Consider the following 19,156-nt stretch of genomic DNA (forward strand, 5'->3'; position numbering starts at 1 on the left):
GGATTGGAGGGTGGCTAATGTTGTCCCACTTTAAGAAGAGGAGGGAGAGAGAAAACAGGAAATTATAGACCAGTTAGCCTGACATCAGTGGTGGGAAAGATGCTGGAGTCAATTATAAAAGATGAAATTACAACTCATTTGGATAGGAGTAACATAATAGGTCAGTCAGCATGGATTTATGAAGGGGAAATCGTGCCTGACTAATCTTCTGGAATTTTTTGAGGATGTATCTATGAAGATGGAGAAGGGAGAACGAGCGGATGTAGTGTACCTAGACTTTCAGAAAGCCTTTGATAAAGTCCCACATAGGAGATTGGTGAGCAAAATTAGGGCACATGGTATTGGGGGCAAAATACTGAGTTGGATTGAAAATTGGCTGGCTGACAGGAGCAAAGACTAGTGATAAACGGGTCCCTTTTGGAATGGCAGGCAGTGACCAGTGGGGTACCACAAGGTTCGATGCAGAGACCGCAGCTGTTTGTGATATATATTAATGATATAGACAAAGGCATTAAAAGTAATATTAGCAAATTTGATGATGACACAAAGTTGGTGGCAGTGTGAAATGTGAGGAGGTGGTTATGAGAATACAGGGTGACTTGGACAGGCTAGGTGAGTGGACGGATGCATGGCAGATGCAGTTTAATGTAGATAAATGTGCAGTTATACACTTCGGTAGCAAGAACAGGAAGGCAGATTACTATCTAAATGGAGTCAAGTTAGGTAAGGGGGAAGCACGAGATGTGTGTGTTCTTGTACATCAGTCAATGAAAGCAAGCATGCAGGTACAGCAGGCAGTGAAGAAAGCTAATAGCATGCTGGCCTTCATAACAAGAGGAATTGAGTATAGGAGCAAAGAGGTCCTTCTGCAGCTGTACAAGACCCTGATGAGACTGCACCTGGAGCATTGTGCGCAGTTTTGGTCTCCAAATTTGAGGGAGGACATTCTTTCTATTGAGGGAGTGCAGCGTAGGTTCACGAGATCAATTCCTGGAATGGCGGGACTATCATATGTTGAAAGATTGGAGCGACTGGGCTTGTGTACACAAGCTTAGAAGGATGAGAGGGGATCTGATTGAGATGTATAAGTTTAAGGGATTAGACACTCTGGAGGCAGGAAGCATGTTTCCACTGATGGGTGAGTCTAGAACTAGAGGACAGAGTTTAAAAATAAGGGGTAGGCCATTTAGAACAGAGTTGAAGAAAATCTTCTTCACCCAGAGTGGTGGATATATGGAATGCTCTGCCCCAGAAGGCAACGGAGGCCAAGTATCTGGATACTTTCAACAAAGAGATGATAGAGCTCTTAAAGATAGTTGAATCAAGGGTTATGGGGATAAGGTAGGAACAGGATATTGATTGTGGATGATCAGCCATGATCATAATGAATGGTGATGCTGGCTTGAAGGGCCAAATGGCCTACTCCAGCACCTATTGTCTATTGGCTGGTCCCACTATTACCTTTGCCTTCAATCTCATGTTGTAGCTTAATGATTTTTTTTCTGAAAATCCATAAGGCACATCTACTGCATTTCTTTTATCTATGTTTAAAGAATTCTAAAAAATTTCCATAAGTTTTATGCATGCTAAACATCTTGTATTTTAGAACCCACTGCTGAATGATCTTGACGCTCTTCCAAGTACTTAGTAATGTCAGACTGTATCCTGTTCAGTGAACAGCTTACAATATAAACAGTTTAGGAAATGTAGGTGTTTTAGGTTGCAACTGTCTGCAATATCCATCTTCGATCATATCTCATTCAGACAAAATGCTTGGGTAGATGTCAGCACACATTATGTACAGATATTTACAAACCCACCAAATGCTGTCACGGACATTTACACCTGATCCACAAGTTTTAAATAATTCCACACGTCCGTATAAAGTGCTGGTATAAAATTAGATGCCAATGTAAACCTCACTCAGGAATTACTGTTACCCAAAAATCCCAGAGAGAAACGTTACCCACCTTGTTAGGGTCTTACTCTGTTCTTCAAATTAAGCCTCCAATTAGTTCAGTATTAGCCTGAGTTCTCAATTTGGTAAAGGGTGCATGAGAAAAAAGGGAATGAAAAACAAGCAAATCAGGTAATATAAATGGTATCAGTCTCTCAGTTTGACTACCTGTTCTCTCTTCTCATTCAAAGATGGCATGCATTACTTTTATCTATAGGGTTAACAAGACAAAATGGTACATCTAATGTATTGTAAATAATTCAAAAACAATTTTAATCGCTCCGTGTCCAATAGGCTAAGATCAAACATATCCGTTCTCATCAGCTTACTATCTAATCCATCCCTTATCAGAGGCTCATAAATTTATCTTCGGCACAGAGATGGAATAAGAGCTTGCTCCATCTACTTCACACACTGACTTGGTACTGCAGTACCTCTGGGAATGGTGCACCAGGGCCCTCTTGGGGGGAAGTGATAATGCCCCTATTCCGGGACTGGGAGGCCCAGGTTTAAAGTCCCACCTGCTCCAGGAGGTATGTAATAACATTCTGAACAGGTTCATGTGAAAAACAGGTTAACTTTTTTTTAAAAAGACAAGATGCTAGAAATCTGAAATTAAGAACAAAGAAAGCTGGAAAACTCAGGTCAGGGACAGAAACAGATTAAGATTTCAGCTCAATGACCTTATATGTTTCCACAGTAAGGAATCTAACCTAATTACGATTCCCCTTCACTTGTGAAGGAAGTGTTAAGTCAGAGGAAGAGGGGAGGGGTCAGGAAGATTGATAGGGTGGAGGCAAGGGGAGATTAAACAAAACATTTTATGATGCAAAAACCAGAAAGCATGGCAATGAATATAATGAGGAAACAAAGAGTGTCCTGAATACAAAGTTAAAATAAATAAGATGGGAACAAGCTGAAGTAAAAGAACATTGTGGACAGATTTTTAATTAATAACAGGTTGAAGGCTTATGAAGAGTAGTTAGGAAAGAGTGGACTTCAGGCCAAGACGACATGAGTCACGATCATATCGCTGGCAGAGCAGATTCAATGGGCTGAATGGCATACTCCTGCTCCTACTTCATGTTCTAAGCTGCAGACAGACATGATAGACAGTGATTGAGTCTATATGGCTACAGAATACCAAGTCAAGAGAGATGCAACTATTGTCTTTTTAACTTTGACAGGGAGAAGTGAGGTGGTTAAGTTCCAGCTCTAACAGCAATTTGCTTATGCATCAAGTCTCCACTTAACCTTGATTCAAGTCAATGTTACTTTAATGTTAGTCAAAATAGGACACTATCTACATAATGTTGCAACGTTCATCATAAAGTCACTTGTCAGACCTCTTGTTCTGTGCACAAGCCACTTTGCACAATTTTTTAAAACCTCTGCCAACACTTATTGGGATCAGTGTAGCCCTTCACTTCATTAAGAAAATTGCAATTCAGTTTTCACAGCTCATTTGATTGCAGTATTAGACTTGGCAACCACTTTGCCGAATTTTATTCAATTCCCCCAAGTACAACACCCAGTTTCAGACCACATTTTTTTTTTCTCTAATCTTGCTTCTTGTTCATCTTTCTTCCCATTGACTTATTAGTGACTCTCAACCAAGCTCAAAGAACAACTACTTAACTTGCAGCTCAGCCCTCTATATAGCCTCAGGACTAGAGTTCAACAACCTTCAGTTACACGTTCTGCCTCTATCTTCTGCTTTGTTTTGTTGGATTGCTCTTTGCCTTGTTTCTCATTATCCCTTCATGCTGTATTTGTGTTTTGGTTATGTAGCAACTGAACTCATTTCGACAACCTCCTTTACTATCTGCTGTCACACTATATTAGCTGTTACATCAGGAAATATTTTGTTACTTCAATACTCATGGCCTTCACATATCTCCTCCTCTTCCTACTCCATCCTCACTTCAACCATCTTCAAAACACACACGTTCCTATTTATCTTTGGTTCAGATGAGAGGTCAATAACCGAACTCAACCCGTTACTCTCCCTAAATGCTGCCTTAGACTCTGAAAAGGCAGAGGGGGTGGGGCACATGATACCCCCTGAAATCACATTTAAAATCAATAACTCTGAACACATTTCAGTTATCTGGTGTCCACTTGCAAAATGATTTGCTCATCTGTTTTTCCACATAAAATCAGAGTAACCCGTAAAACTTTAAGAGACTAGCCAAATAGAAAGACAATATGGAAAACCTGTAATAAAATAGTATGAGAGAAACTCAGTAAGTCTGGCAACATCTGCAAGAAAAAGAAACAGTTAACATCAAGTCTGGTATGACTCTTCAAAGAAAAGCCATGTTGAAAGTATGTAGATCAGATCAAATCCAGAGAAGATCTGAATTCAAGATCAGAACTGCAAATCAAAATGGATGCATAGCCTGGGCTTATGCCCTTTTAACTTTGCCTTTTAATACCTTGTCAAAACAAGCAATAAACATATTTCGCAAATGCATGTAGGTCGTTTTACTGAAGGAAACAGCTGGCAGTAATCATTATCCTTCGGTTTTCACAGCTGGTCAAAGCAGAGGTGATTATGTCACTTAAAAATTCACTCATTTTGGGGAAAAAATGCAACAGTGATGTCTTTTCATTTAAACTTTCTTCAGTGCAGCATTGAAGGAGTATTCCAGCAATAGGAGATGCCGCCTATCCGGATGAGATTTTTAAAGTTGAGGCTGCTGCCCGCTGCAGTAGGTGACAAAGGTCCTAAAGGCAGCATTTCAAAGAAAAAACAACAGATTTCATTCCCTGGCCAACATTTATTCCCTCCAACCAACACCACAGTATGTTAATTCACCTTGACAAATTAGCAAATTTTGCTAGGAAAATGATTGCTGGGTCCCTCACTGTAGAGTTTGTATCATTGCTAGCCACATGAGGTACCGGGAGACTGGAGCTTGGCTATTGTAGTATCGTTATTTAAAGAAGGTGGTAAGGAAAAGCCAAGGAAGTGCAGACTGGCGATTCTCACATCGTGGTGGGCAGGTTATTGGAGGGAATCCTGTGAGACAGGATTTGTGTGTATTTGGAAAGGCAAGAACTGATTAGGGATAGGCCGCATGGCTTTGTGCGTCAGTAATCGTGTCTCGATAACTCGATTTTTAGTATTTTGAAGGATTAAGGAAGAGGGTGGTGGAGGGTTATTTCTGGACTGGAAGCCTGTGGCTAGCAGTGTGCCACATTTTCATATGTAAGTGATTCTGCTTCAAAACCTCATCTTTCAGTTATCAAGTTGTTTGGGAAGGGCCAAGGATGTGAAAAACAGAACCTTTCACCTGCCAAAGATATCATTTTCTGTTCACTAAGATAGCCTTATTTAAGTTGTGCTTGCATAAAATTAGAATCTCAATTCATTTGATTGTTAGTTTTGTAAATATATACGTTAGCAACACTTATTTCAACTGTAGTCCATTTTCATGTTGGAATGCACAAAGCATTTTCTCAATTGTGTAGAATACAGCAGCAACAAAACATTAACTTGGAGGTGCCTACCAAATGTAATCTACATGTGCCAGATAGATGACCATCAGCAAATTCACTAGCAGCCAACTTTCTTGTTAAACAACTGCATGATGAAGTTGCAGTTCTTTCACTTTGTGTTTGAAATATAAAAGGATCTGATACAGTAAACACAAACAAGCTTTTTTCTCTTGAGAATCAAGTTGTCATTGTCAAAAATAACAGCCAATTCTGGGCAACGGATTATTCTAATTTTAAACAGATAACCAGAAGTAATTTCTTTCCTACAAGGTGACGTGCAATTTCCAAAAAAGGAATCAAGGAATTTAAAACCTGACCCGACTAGACAAACAGTAAGAACACTCACATTTCTGCCTTGTTTTAATGCAGTTGAATTTATTACATCTGAGGGACCAAATTATCTGATGCATTCCAGACTTTGGGAAGTAGATTATGTTAATGTCATCATACAACATTTGCCATGTTCAGTCCCTCCAACCTTTGGAAAATGGACAAATCAGAAGATTTAATCATGACAAACATGCCAGGTTGAAGGACTGCTGGCAGCTGTAGAGCGGAAAAGCCACTCAAATTTAAGGATCTGGACAGCTGCAGCTCCATGTTCTTAACAGTACACAGGAGCATGAAGGGGCATTTGGACGACAGCAGCATTGTCACTGCCTCTAAGCAAGGAGGCTCAGATTCAAGTTGCACTGCTCCAGACATGTCTATTAACATCTCCAAACGATCAATTAGTTCAACAGTAAAGTCCCAAGTTGGACAAGGTTCCTGCTTGTTTTGTGTTCACTGGATGCTAAACAGATGTCTCCTTACATTCTGCAACTATACATATTCTCAGAAAACAGTATTGGTATGAGCGCCTGGACGGTGAATTTCTATATTTCAGTATGTGTATTGATCAAACCAGTAAGTTTTGCATTTGGGTTTTACAAATACTAATGTCAACTGTGTTGAGCTCCAATTTGCTACTTTTTGGAGTTAAAACTAGTAAGTATTCTTCTAGCAAGTATCTGCAAGTGTGAGAGAATACATCTCAAACAGCATGAGGTCCTAAAACAAGATGAGAATGGACTTAAACAGGTGAGATCAAGTGTTGTGGCACTCTGGCACAGTGGGAGCTCCCAAGAGAACACAACTCAGGTAGATTCAGAGTCTTGGATTAGATGGGCATCAGATCAGTCCAGTGAGTCCCTGCATGGCTATTTGAAGATCCTTCAGTAGACAGGTAGTCTCAATTTCAACTTTGCTGATTGAAACAATTCCTGCACTGCACTGGTTACCATTAAGTCATGAATATGATTTGTATATTCAGAGGTCAAACATGCATCATGAGACTCAATGTAATTTCCAGCTCTGAAACTGGAATCTTGCTGTAAGGGACATCTGAATTACAAGTGATAAATTGCTTAACATGTCCCAGCTTCCAGGCAACAGCTGTGTTGGCTCTGTTTTTAATATCTAAAGCACACAACAGCCTTGACCACAATCACCCACTCTCTGGTCCAGAAGGGCAAGGACACCAACTGACTGAATTCTTGAAATGTGTCAGAAATCAGAAACCAAACAAACAAGCAAACAAAATCTCAAACCAACTACCATTACTCATTTTATATTGTTGTGCAAAGGAATCAACCTGTGAACAGATTTCCTACAAGAAACTGTGCACACGATCATCTATGAAATCTACCATGTTCATTTACTATGTAAAATGTTAACACCTACAAGTTTTTAAAATCTAACTGTTTACAGTCCAAAAATCAAAGTACAACATTTGATCAAACAGAGCCTGAGTTAGGGAAAGACTCCTGTCCAAACCATAAAACAGAATAAAAGCTTTAAAGATAAAATAGTCATTGTCCCAAACCCACAAAATGGATGCACTCAAATTGGACAATTTTCATTTTGGGTTCTCCAGAAACTTGATCCATAACAATGGCACAAAGAGAGTAGTCTCACCTCAGCTTCACACTTGGACCTGACATTCAGAGTTGAACAATGAAGGCGAGTTGGACAAGGCTCCTGCTTACATTTTGCTCACTGGATGCTGGACTGAGGGGTCTTCTTGCATTCTGCAACTATACGTATTCTCAAAACATTATACATGTGGAGGCCTGGTAGATGAATGTCTATATTTCAATATGGATGTTGATAACACCAGTAAGATTTGTATTTGGGGTTTGCAAATACTAAAACAGATTTAAAACCTGGCCTGACTAGACCAACAGTAAGAATGCTCACATATCTTTGAGTTTATTTATTTGAGTTCCAATTTGGTATGTATTTGGGGTTAAGCTCAGTAAGTTAGTGTCTGGAAATAAATCCTGGAGTCTACAATGGAGGTAATACACAATGAAAAAAATGTGCTCTTTTGGAGTATACTTAATCTAGCTAACTTGTGTTTTTATAGAAATACACTTATGAAATAGTTGGTTCATGTAACTGCAAGATCAGAGCACCCACAACAGTTGTATCCTTTCTGCAATTACACAATTAGTTTAGACATGTCATACAATTGCATAAAGTGGTGTTATATACCAGAGAACTACACAATTCAAGTAGTTATACATAGGAATCAATTTGAGAGCAGGCTTCTTGCAAACACTTGTGCACTATGGTTTATAAAGTCTACGTATTCAATTTCTTTTCAAATTATGAACTTATGCGACAGACTGCCATAAATGACCTTCACCTAAACTGTTCCACTGATTGCTCCAGAAAAGCTGATGTCTTTTGCTTTAAAGAAAATATTTAGTGAGCTTCACTAGCCAACTTCAAGCAGAAATTTCAAACCACTTGAGATTTTCTTCAATATTTCACAAGTGATCATTCAGCACAGCAGAATTTAAACACCAAAATGGAATTTGATAGCAATCTCTCAATTAGAATGGTATATTATTTCCACTTGTTAACAGCTTCACACCAGGAATATAAAACAAGGTCAATGGGTAAGCCATTCGTTAAAAATTTCACTCTAACTGCAGCACAACATTCAACACATTGAAACCCTCTCAGAATCAGCTTGATAATGTAGTGGTGGGAAACATATTAATCAGTCTTCATCTATTTCAAAAATCTAATTTTTTAAAAAAAGTCTTATTAGTTTGACTTGAACATTCAAGGCATCAACAAGAGGTCATGCCAGACTCAAAACTAACTACTTCTCTCACCAGATGCTGCCAGATCTGCCAAATTTCTCCAACATTGTTGTTTCAGGTTTCCAGCATCTGCAATATTTTATATTTATCCTTTCTACATTCGTTGAGCATTCTTAAAAAACGATTGAACACAGAGTGCAAAGCTTTAAAATCTCTTCCTCAGAGCTTCTCTAAACTCATTCTTTTCACTACTTTCTTCACAATACCCAAGGTCAGAATGGTGACTATTTTGAGAACACCAGTACCCACCCTTAATAGTTTACAGCTCCTTAAGGCAATAAAGTACCACTCCGCAGTAACTTACATTAAAGCAGCTAAGGTTGGTATAACTGGGGCATTTATTTGGTTTCATTTTGTTGTTTGATTTTATTATTAGCCACAGGTATGGAGTAACTGCATTTTCATTCTTTTTCTGTTTTTTTCATATCTACCTAAGCACAAGTGTTTATAAGGGAATAGTGGCTTTAGGACAATGTACTTAGACATAACCACGACTCAGCTCTGTTCAAAGGTTGCCATATGTAGACACCCTGGTAGGAGGCGCTGTTATGGTTTCCATACTCATCTCATGCCATCCTCAGGTCCACCATATCTTGGCTGTAACCCATTGTGGCTTAAAACTAGGTCAACGCCTCTTTCTACTGCCATCCATTTAACATTTTAGAAACTGCTTGCAAAGTACTCCTGCACAGCAGGCCTGAATGGCCTCTGTGCTGTGGAGACTATATGAATCAATGAATAAAAATATTGTCAATGCAGTACCCAATGGGACAAAACAGGCTAAAGTTAGAGGGCTATCTACGTGACCATAATGAAGCTGCTACAACTGCAGGCACTTGCTTCACAGCCTACCCTCTCCAACAAAACATTAAAACTTTGGGATTCCCAGGCGTATTTCCCCCCACCTGAGATTCACAAGTGCCAAAGGATTACTTTGGATACAAAGCCACAAATTAATCTTTCCTCTGCTTTACAAAGGAATTGACAAAATTAAGATCTTTGTTGCACTACTAGTTCTCCCACTAGATGTTTTAATAGAAAGCAATGCAGTTGAGTTCATTTGTTCAGCTCATAGCAAAATTTCTATTTTATACTGCAGTTGTGTTTTCCAAGTCAAGCTAACATGCACCCATTGTAACAATGCATTTTGAACCAATGTCTGTTATCTCAACGCCTCTTATCCAAAAGGCGGCCTGCAGCAATCTCAATCATTACCTTCCAAGCAGACCACAGGCAGTAGCTAAACCAACTAAGAAAAAAATGCCAAATGTTGCAGCTTTATTGATTTATTTCAATTTTGTTTTCTCCAGTACAGCCATAATACATGCCCAGGATTCAAACATGTTCAGACAATAGCTGCTGTTCTATTTGTAAAGCACAAAATAGGTTCTAAGTGTGCATTGTAAAACAACCCAATGATGCCTACTCTGAGTAAAGTGTTGCTGTTAGTTCTTGAACAGAGAATCAAGTTTATTGCAAGCCAAAAAGAAGAAAATTTGAAAATGCAACTAGTCAGGGCCTAAGATGCACATTTATGCCCAATTTTAAAAGTGATCTTAAAACCAGAACCTTAAGAAAATACTGTACCAGAAAGTCTTCATAAATAGTTGTACAGCTGTTTCTTTAAACTAACCTTAAACTTTATTTTCCCCAGCCCCAGGTTAAGGTTTCATAATAGTTAATTACATAAATACACAAAAATTGGATGAATTAAATTCAACCTCTGGAGGTTCATTGACGAGTGTCATCATTAATGTCACATGTAACAAGCACTAGATTGATTGTTCAGGTGATGTTATGCAAATAATTCAAATAAGAATACTGTTGCAAAGCCCTCTTTTCAATTCCATATTTCCAGGGATGGTATTTAACTGCTGGTGACCATTTTAGATGTCTACAGTTCTTAGCAGGTTGAAATCAGAGGATTGTGCGGTTTATAGATGATATCACTTACAAAGGTCAACATAAAGCTATGAAGTATGAAGTGCGGCCTAGATTCAAATCAGACTACGGTCCTGCTAGCATCAGAGCGCTCTGGAAGAGGATGCTAGAGTGGTGAAGCAGATTACAGCTCACTGCCATCGTAATGCACACATGGAGAATGATCTTATGCAGGAAAGTGATGCAGTCCAAGCCTTTGCATGCAGCCTCTTAGCCCCAGCCTGTTAAGCACATGTTTTAATGGATACTGCACTGGTTTTTAAAGGTAAGGGCACTTAGAAGTTGCGCAGTCTCACGTTCAATTTGTAGACTGATAGACGATTTCTCTCTTTCTGCTCCCAGGAATTTAGTTTAATATTCTGAAATAGTCAACTACAGTGTTGTAATACTCCTTTTAAAGAAAAATGGTAGCAAAATTGAGGTGGCAAAGGAGGTACAGTCAAAATGGTGTCCACAGTTCTCTGTCAAACTGAGGTAGTCACCTTGCAGAGGCTCAACATTCAAACAGGAAGCAGGACTATAAACAAATGGACCACTTAATGGCTGCATTTTTAATCTTTATCCAAAAACGTCACTCCAAGAGTAACTGACACTTCATTCAAACCCTTATATCAATTCCAGTCCATAGTAGATGACAGCAGTTATTGTGCTTCAAGCTTAAAATTCCCATGATGTCTTGCAGATGCCTCATCGTCCGAAGAAGTCTATACCAGATCAATCAAACTTTTTTTTTCTGGCATTGTAGGGTGAAGACGAATGGGATCCATGTAGTTTAGTTACCTGGGATGAAATACAGAGCACCAGTCTGTAAAACATGCACCAATATTACTGCTCCCCAAGAACAGCAAACTGGTTGCCAAGTTCTAGCTGAACGGACTGACTTTTAGAACCATCCTCCCTGGCTCTGTTTTTGTATTTCACCATCTCAAAGGTCTTTTCCATTTCTTTATCTCTGGGAAAAAATAATTTTTAATGATCAGCTCGAAAAATGCTCAAACACAACTGGAAAATGTGACCAAATGTTAAGATTACCTACCACTGGCGCAGTCTTGCTCATTCTTTAAATATAGTTTAACCTCCACATACAAAAAGGCTGTGATTCAAGTGAGGGAAACCACCCTTTCAAAATTTAGCACCAGCTCACTGACTAAGCAATACAGTGCTCCTGCACCCAAATATAAGGAAGGTCCGTGTTAAGCAAAGGTAGTTAGTTTCATCAAAAAGCAACAGCAAAGAACGTAAATGCACAAAAAGAAAGTTCCAAATTCCCTGGGAGCAGGAAATTGAAGCTTTGTATATGGAGGCTGAACTACATTCAGGAAGTAAAGACCTTACCATGTAGCAGGTATCTAGCATTTCCACTTTCATTCAACCTCCACAAACAAATTAGTATTTCTGCTGTGGCACAGACAGAAGCTGCAAGTCCTATAGCTCCAAAAGTCAGACTGAATGAAGGCTTGAAATTCTTAATTATTCCACGCAGTAAATATAGCATCCATGATGGCATGAGCACAAACAGAATTACATGCTAACGTATTCTGCTGACTGGCTACATCTTATTCAGGTGCCGCTTACATAATATTTTGCTTCTGAACACTGACTGGACTAAATGACAACTGTCTGCATCAGATGACTCAACAAGAACGCTCCAAAACCAGATAAAACTAAACATCATAATTGCGACAAGTTTAAATTCACTTTAGACAATCTTCAGCCCTATCTTGCCACTACTTAAAATTAGAAGCACCAGACTGAATCTAATCTTGTACTGAATTATGACAAATCTGTACAAGACGTGAACACAAATTACTCAAGATCAAAATCACATTTCACAATTCTAGCAGGCAGCAGATCCAAACCAACTCAAATTTAACAGATGATCAACATCCAGGTGAGCCTAGGACAAACACAGCAAGATTTACATCCCCAACCACATGTAAATATGATGATTTCTGATTTTTCCCAACTTTTATAATGCTAATAAAATGAAGCAACTAATGGCAGTAAGCTTTGAAAATAAAAGACACACAGTCTGGCTGCTAAATCAAATAGACAGTCAAGCATTGAAAGCCATTTGGTTTGAAGGCGCTCACTCTGCAAAAAAACAAACCCAATCAGGTCAAGGACAAACAGCACAATACCAATAGCTCCCACCACCATGTCTTGTTTGGCTGATCAAAAGGAAGTCAATGTGATTACAACCACTTGGATCCCATGAACAGTCTGCCATAAGATGACAAACAATTCAGTCATCATTTGTCATAATTGATTTTTCACCTTTGAATGCAATCTATTTGAAACGGGATCAAACTTTACTGTAGCCTTAAAGTTCTGAAAACTTGCTTGGCAACGAACCAACTCCATAGTCATACCCTCAAAATTTTAAAAAAGGCGTTGAGAGACTCCATCTGTACATGTCAGCCTTTTGATAATTTGTGGTATTTACACCCATATAGCAATGCAGAAAAGCATCGAGTTTGCTTAAATACCAAGTCATTGCTTTAAAAAATGTCATAAATAAGTAGCCAATTATCTGACATGTTCTTAAGCATCACATCAAATTAATGTTGGTTTACATGCAATGGCTGGAACCCTGGTGGGCCACCCACTGATTAGACAACCAGCAGGAACACTCAATCCCATTTGGCAAGCCCATCGTTCATGCTCTTCAACTTAATGGGCTACTGAACCTTCCCAGGGATTGGCATCCCAAGTAGTAGAAGTCCTTTCCACTGAGAGCTGCTGGCCTATCAGAAGCTGACAGCACCAATGGAAGTGACTGCTGGTGGCACTGTACCTCCCTGAGCGGGCCAAGACCATGGAGACCATAGGCCACAAATTAGTAAGGGCAGGATGAGGCCTGAAGGAAGGAACTCAATCATTTACATTCTGCAGATGAAGTTAGTTAGCCCCTGACTTTTTCAAAAGCATACACTGTCCCCTGCCTGCAATGCAAGGGTGTGGAGGGTCGTGGTTTTCAGCAGCCGTGATTGTGTCAGTGCCAGGTTCTTCAAATTGAAGGTGGACTCAGAATAATGGGATATCAATTAGCTCATTAATGAGCTGAAAGAACACCCCATGGCAGTCACTTCTGCCCAACCTGGAGACAAGACTTCCCTGCTGCTTACACTAACATGGAGTTCTCCCACAATTGAGTTGCCCTGACTGCCCTGTTTCACACCACAAAGGGCTGCTTTAAATCTTGCCCCGTAGCTTTCACAAGAGCCCTCAGACCTCCAATGTTGCAAACTGGATTCCAAACAGCCTCAAGGATGGTGAGGTGCTTAGCACCTGCAGACTTGGCTTATCCTCATTTCAAGATCATTAAAAAAGTTTCAGGCCACTTCCTGGCAGATTTCTGATCGATAACAATACATCTGGAACCACAAAAGCAGGTGAAATGGACACAATTTTGCATAAAATACCACAAAAGCCATTTGCTGTCATCTGAGGATCTCCACAGAACTCAGTTGTGGATTCGGGCTACATGCCGAAGGGGCGTTACCTCCCGTGTACATGCCTCCAGATATGCCTGGCAGTAGTATACTGCTCTGGGTCCAAGATGAGATTTCGCAGCTTCATACAGTGGATTTGTTAACTATAGTAAGGGATCACCGCTTCATGTTGTCATGTATAGGCACTTAAATAATTAGGTTTATCATATCATTCAGATATGATTTAATGTGAAATGTCAAAGCTACCACTCATTTCAGTCAAGTTACAAGGGAGAGACTTAATAATTTACTTCCTGCAGATGAAGCTTCAGTCAGGTAACAGCCAGCATTCCAGGTGCTTCATTTCCTTAAAGTTGAAGACTTCTGGGTTATATCCAAGATGATTCAGACAGAATTAAATCCTACATGATCGTGGCAGAGGCAATGAGTAAACTTGTGTGGTTTTAGAAGAATCTGCCAATGAGACAATTCAATATTTAAAATGACCATAAACAAGGGTAAACTAATGATCGCGGACTTAGCCATCTCTCCTCACCCTGAAGGATAATTCCTGTTCAATTTGCAACACTGAAGGTTTGAGAGCCACATTGCAACGGCCACAAGCAGCCTACCCAGAAGTTACTTGAAGACTTGAAGAAAAAGAAATGAAAGTGTAGCTCACTCAGTGCTTACTCTTGATCCAGATAAAACCTAACTCCCACTGGCAAATTATTAGTAAGCTGCTGGTAGGGTGCAGAGGTATGACCCACAAGCTAATGCCACTTTGTACTTTTCCTTTCCAGCTCTTTAATTCGGGTGGAGGATATATCCTGCCTTCAAAGAAAATCTCCCGTCATTCTCCCCATCCACGGGTGGGCAACCCCAGGCCAATGCACCGTGCAGCCAATCATACTGCAAATTGCATTGAGAATACCACTGTTTCTGCACACCTCTCTCCTTGCTCTCTCGTGAGCTGCAACCAGACATCTTAAATTAAAAAAAATCCCAGCAAGGTAACGTGATCTGTGGGACTATACGCCACAGAAGTCACTGCAGACTATTTCCAACTGCATTTGACATCTTACCCTTAAGCACCCAAACCTTTGACTCCAGGGTACATTAACTGTACAGTTAATATGCTCTAGATGAAATTAGATGAATTTATGACAAGTAGTACAATCTAATTACGGCAGCCAATTTGTATGCGGAGATTGAACAAAAATGATACATAAATGAAGACAAGTCAGATCAACTGAAAAATACAAATATTTAAGTAAACTGCAAGATATCTGTCTGACATGTACAATGATTTTAATTGGATTTACTGCACAAGAAAATATATGGTTCTTCATTTTCACTTCTTCCTTCTCCCCACCTCAATGATTCACAGCAATCTATTTAGGCAATGGAAGCAGTCCTCTAGTAGCTATGCAGAAGTGACACTGTATGCTACTGGCAGCAACCTCTTTTACTGCAGGGACTTCAGTGTAGTTTGATCTATCAGTAGGCTTTCTAATGCATTGGACAGCCCTCAAGAGCATACTCCTTATCTTTCCCCTGCCCATACTCCAACTATCCTAGGGTACTGAGGTAACTTCAACCCATCTCACTAGCAGTCCCAACACCAACTCTTCCCAACAAATAATTCATAGTGTGTTCTGCAACAGATAGTGTATTTATTCACTGACATGCTTAAGTGCTAAAGAACAAACAAACCAAAATTAAATTTGCTGATATCTACAGGAATGTAGATTTACTAGTGCGAAAAACAAGTTTTTTTTTAATTTTAAGTCATACAAATGTTTCACAGATGATTGCTGGTGTAATGGAAAATAGCTGAGAGAAGACACAGCAGACACCATTTTAAATGCAATAGCCAGGTTCATAGTACAAATTCCTGTCAGACTAACATATCAGGATGCTGGAACAATGGTAGACTGGAAAGGCCATGAACCAGAGTTAAAAATTGTGAAAATGAAGAACCTTAAGAAACTGAAAATGTTCAATGTCTTTCATTGAAATGCAAAGAAACTTCAAAATTTTCAAGTGTCCAAGAAAAATCAACAACCAGCAAATCACTAAAGCGAACACATCCGAGGCTTACTTTCTAGTTTCTATATGCTTTGCTGAAGCTTGTAGGGATGGAAACTGCGCGTCATTGAAAATCTCTGGTGGTCCTTGTGATTGTGTTCTTCGCACATTACCCGATCTGGCTGCAGGAGGTCGATAGACGCCAGATGGCTTTGATTCCGGGACTTCTGCAACTGGAGTCACACTTACGTTAGACAAATTTTAATTAACATCGTGCAATAGTTCAAACAGTTCTACACAAACAAAATAACAATCTAACATGGGGCATCCGTGCAGGGTTAGAGAAGGTTGAACTGAGAGATTTGATCTTGGTGGCTTGCTTAGAAAGGTCAGACATTATCCCCAGAAGTATAAATGATCAGGGTCTCAAATAAGTTGCTGAACTGATCCAACTGGAATACTGCACCCCATGAAATTATTTTTATTTCCTACTCAATAGTGAATGTCAGCACTACTAAAACAAGGAAGGACAGCCAAAGAGTCAGGATATCTCTAGCAGCAGAGGCAGACTGACATTCCCTGCAAATATACATTCAAATACCAATTTTACATTCCTCCTCCACACTGCCTACAAACTCTCCTTAATGGTCAAAAAGTTTGAAAGATTCAGATTCAGTTCTTTGAACTGATGGGGGTAGTATTCATGTTTTGAGCAAATTCCACAATTCTGGAATAAGCTGCACACATACATGGTTGTGGAATTAATGTGCTCAACAGTAGCTGCACAATAACCTTTGAACTAATCATGTCTGAATCAGCATAATCACAAACAGTTTCACCGAATAGTTCATGCTGCTTTGAGATTATTCACTGTCTGATAGCAGTAAAGAGCATGACAGTCTTTCAAACCTAAAACACTAACTCCTGGAAAGTTGCCAGGAACACTAGTACACACAGTTGGGCCACACATGCTGATTTTCCCATCAAAATGATAGCTGCATGCTGCTTTGTTCCCAGGCCCATTTAATACCACAAATTTATCCATTCAATGTTCTAACTTCAGATTTGTTGATACAAGTGAATTAAGTTTCTAAAAAAACTCAGAATCCCAGGGTCATGGTTTTGAGCCCACATTGGGTAATTTAAGTATCTTATCAAAAGTACTTTAAAATGTCTATTTTTACCAGTGACTAAGGACCAGAGTTAAGAGCATGTAGTTTCGATTTCCAAGTCTAGCTCTCACTTAAGCTTACTAGTTTCATCCTCAGCAACTAATTATTTTGTCATCTCCAGAATCTGACTACTAAAGTGGTTCTTCTCAGCAGGTGCAACATTTTTGAAAGAAAATGTTGCATTGTTGCCTGGAGCAATACATGAGTGTATTTTTTTGGGATTCTTTGGTCAAAGCTATCTTGACACTTACCCACAACAGGTGGTGCTGGAATTTGTGTCATCTTGTTCCAAGGTCCGGCTAGCTCGTCTCCATCTCTATACAAGACATTCTCACCATCCTCACTTTGATCATCTTTCTTCTCATCGTCTTCTTCCTCTCTTTCATCACTGTCACATTAGTAACAGCAAAAGTTACACTAACTCAATATTCTGTTCATAAAGCTCAAACAGCTGTAAAATCAGTTAGCATGGATAGAAGCAGGAATTAAATTGACAAGAACTCTGCAATGTTACAATGTGTCTTAGGTCAAGTGATTATTTGCTGTGTAAATTGACACAACACTCACAAATGATATGGCTTATTGTCAACACAAATTTTTAATGTTTGAATAAGAACAAGTTGTCAATGACAACTGATAATCCCAAATCAGAGATAATGGGAACTGCAGATGCTGGAGAATCCAAGATAAAGTGTGGAGCTGGATGAACACAGCAGGCCAAGCAGCATCCTAGGAGCACAAAACCATTACTTTTCCTGAAGAAGGGGCTGGGCACAAAACATCAGCTTCTGTGCTCCTGAGATGCTGCTTGGCCTGCTGTGTTCATCCAGCTCCACACTTGGATAATCCCAAATCAAGTGTTTTATGTGAGCAAAAAACTTCAAACTATCTTCTCATCCCTTTACAATTCTCCTAGTAATACTAAGTTCCAAAACAGATTGAAAATGGGTCAACCTACCAAATTCCTACCATCCTGCTAGAAAGTACATGAAAGTTGATTGGGATTAGTCAGATTTTTCCTCCTCCTGCGTGCATCGTCACCATCTGGCACTCTGATCATATCACTTGAAAAAATGAACTCTACCAGCAGGAGGAGCAGCATTCTACATTGTGCTGCACAAGACAATTCTACATTTCCTTTGAAAGTTAGACTCATATCATTTCAATCCAGTTAAGCAAAAAGCACAGTGGACTGAATTTCCTCCACAGTTCTTACTGCTGCTCTTATGCAGATGGCATAAGTAGAAACTTCAGTACAAATTCCCAAATTGGGCACTGTGGCAAAGTCCATCCTGGAACTGTCCTGCAGTACTACAGTGTCAATGTATGGTAATAATCTGAATCACATGCACACAAACGCATTGCTAGGCAGTTCGGGGAAGTGGATGGAAGTTGAGGTAAGATACTGTCTGCTGTGACAATAATTCTGATAGTGGTTTGCCAGTGGTAATGGATGGAGAGCAACATACAATGATTTTATATTGTAGAATCCAATCACTGCTCTCTATGTATGCTAAGAAGAAAAAGCATAACCAGAAGCTCAATCTGCTGATTCCATTCTAAAGACAAAGTCCATAGCATTCCCGGGCCCAAAAATCCAGTCTTGTCAGCCCCGCCAGAATGACCTCAGTTTGAGGTGCTAGCCAAAGCTCAACATTCAATCTGCAGCAAGATAATACTGGAGAACAAATTGCAGCAGTCCTGGTTATTAGTACCATCAAGTGATACCTGTAATTTTTTTTGAAGATTTTGCTTTCCATAAGAAATAGAGGGATATTCAACCCTTAGGAATCCATTCCATCATCTTTTTAAGCAATGTTGATCGGTATTTCAACTCTACATGTTATGTGTTATGCTGATGCTGGGGGAGTTCTTAGAAACACCAAACTGGGACAAAATTAAATGGAGTTCAGCCAAAAACTTGGACAATAAACTTAAAGCAGTATGGACCCATCTCCTACC

At 39.5% G+C, this 19,156-nt stretch overlaps 1 protein-coding gene and 1 pseudogene across 5 annotated transcripts in view; one reads left to right on the forward strand and one right to left on the reverse strand.

Annotated features, from left to right (window-relative positions):
• The window catches only part of cdv3 (carnitine deficiency-associated gene expressed in ventricle 3), a 36,257-nt gene that overhangs the window by 4,537 nt on the left and 12,564 nt on the right, over nt 1–19,156 (reverse strand). Inside the window, exons 3-5 of one of the 5 annotated variants that reach the window (XM_059652452.1) lie at nt 17,446–17,582; nt 16,096–16,255; nt 1,971–2,027 (exon numbers count right to left, since the gene is read on the reverse strand). In XM_059652452.1, the coding sequence (XP_059508435.1) occupies nt 2,012–2,027; nt 16,096–16,255; nt 17,446–17,582 (313 nt within the window). In that variant the 3' untranslated portion in view covers nt 1,971–2,011. Of the gene's footprint in view, nt 1–1,970; nt 2,035–9,886; nt 11,510–16,095; nt 16,256–17,445; nt 17,583–19,156 lie in introns of those variants that run through there. The other 4 variants (XM_059652450.1, XM_059652457.1, XM_059652449.1 and 1 more) reach the window with 4 other exon arrangements.
• LOC125449199 (U2 spliceosomal RNA) lies at nt 2,233–2,413 on the forward strand (annotated as a pseudogene).

Source organism: Stegostoma tigrinum, chromosome 2 (assembly GCF_030684315.1).
Source record: "Stegostoma tigrinum isolate sSteTig4 chromosome 2, sSteTig4.hap1, whole genome shotgun sequence".
Classification (NCBI taxonomy): domain Eukaryota; kingdom Metazoa; phylum Chordata; class Chondrichthyes; order Orectolobiformes; family Stegostomatidae; genus Stegostoma; species Stegostoma tigrinum.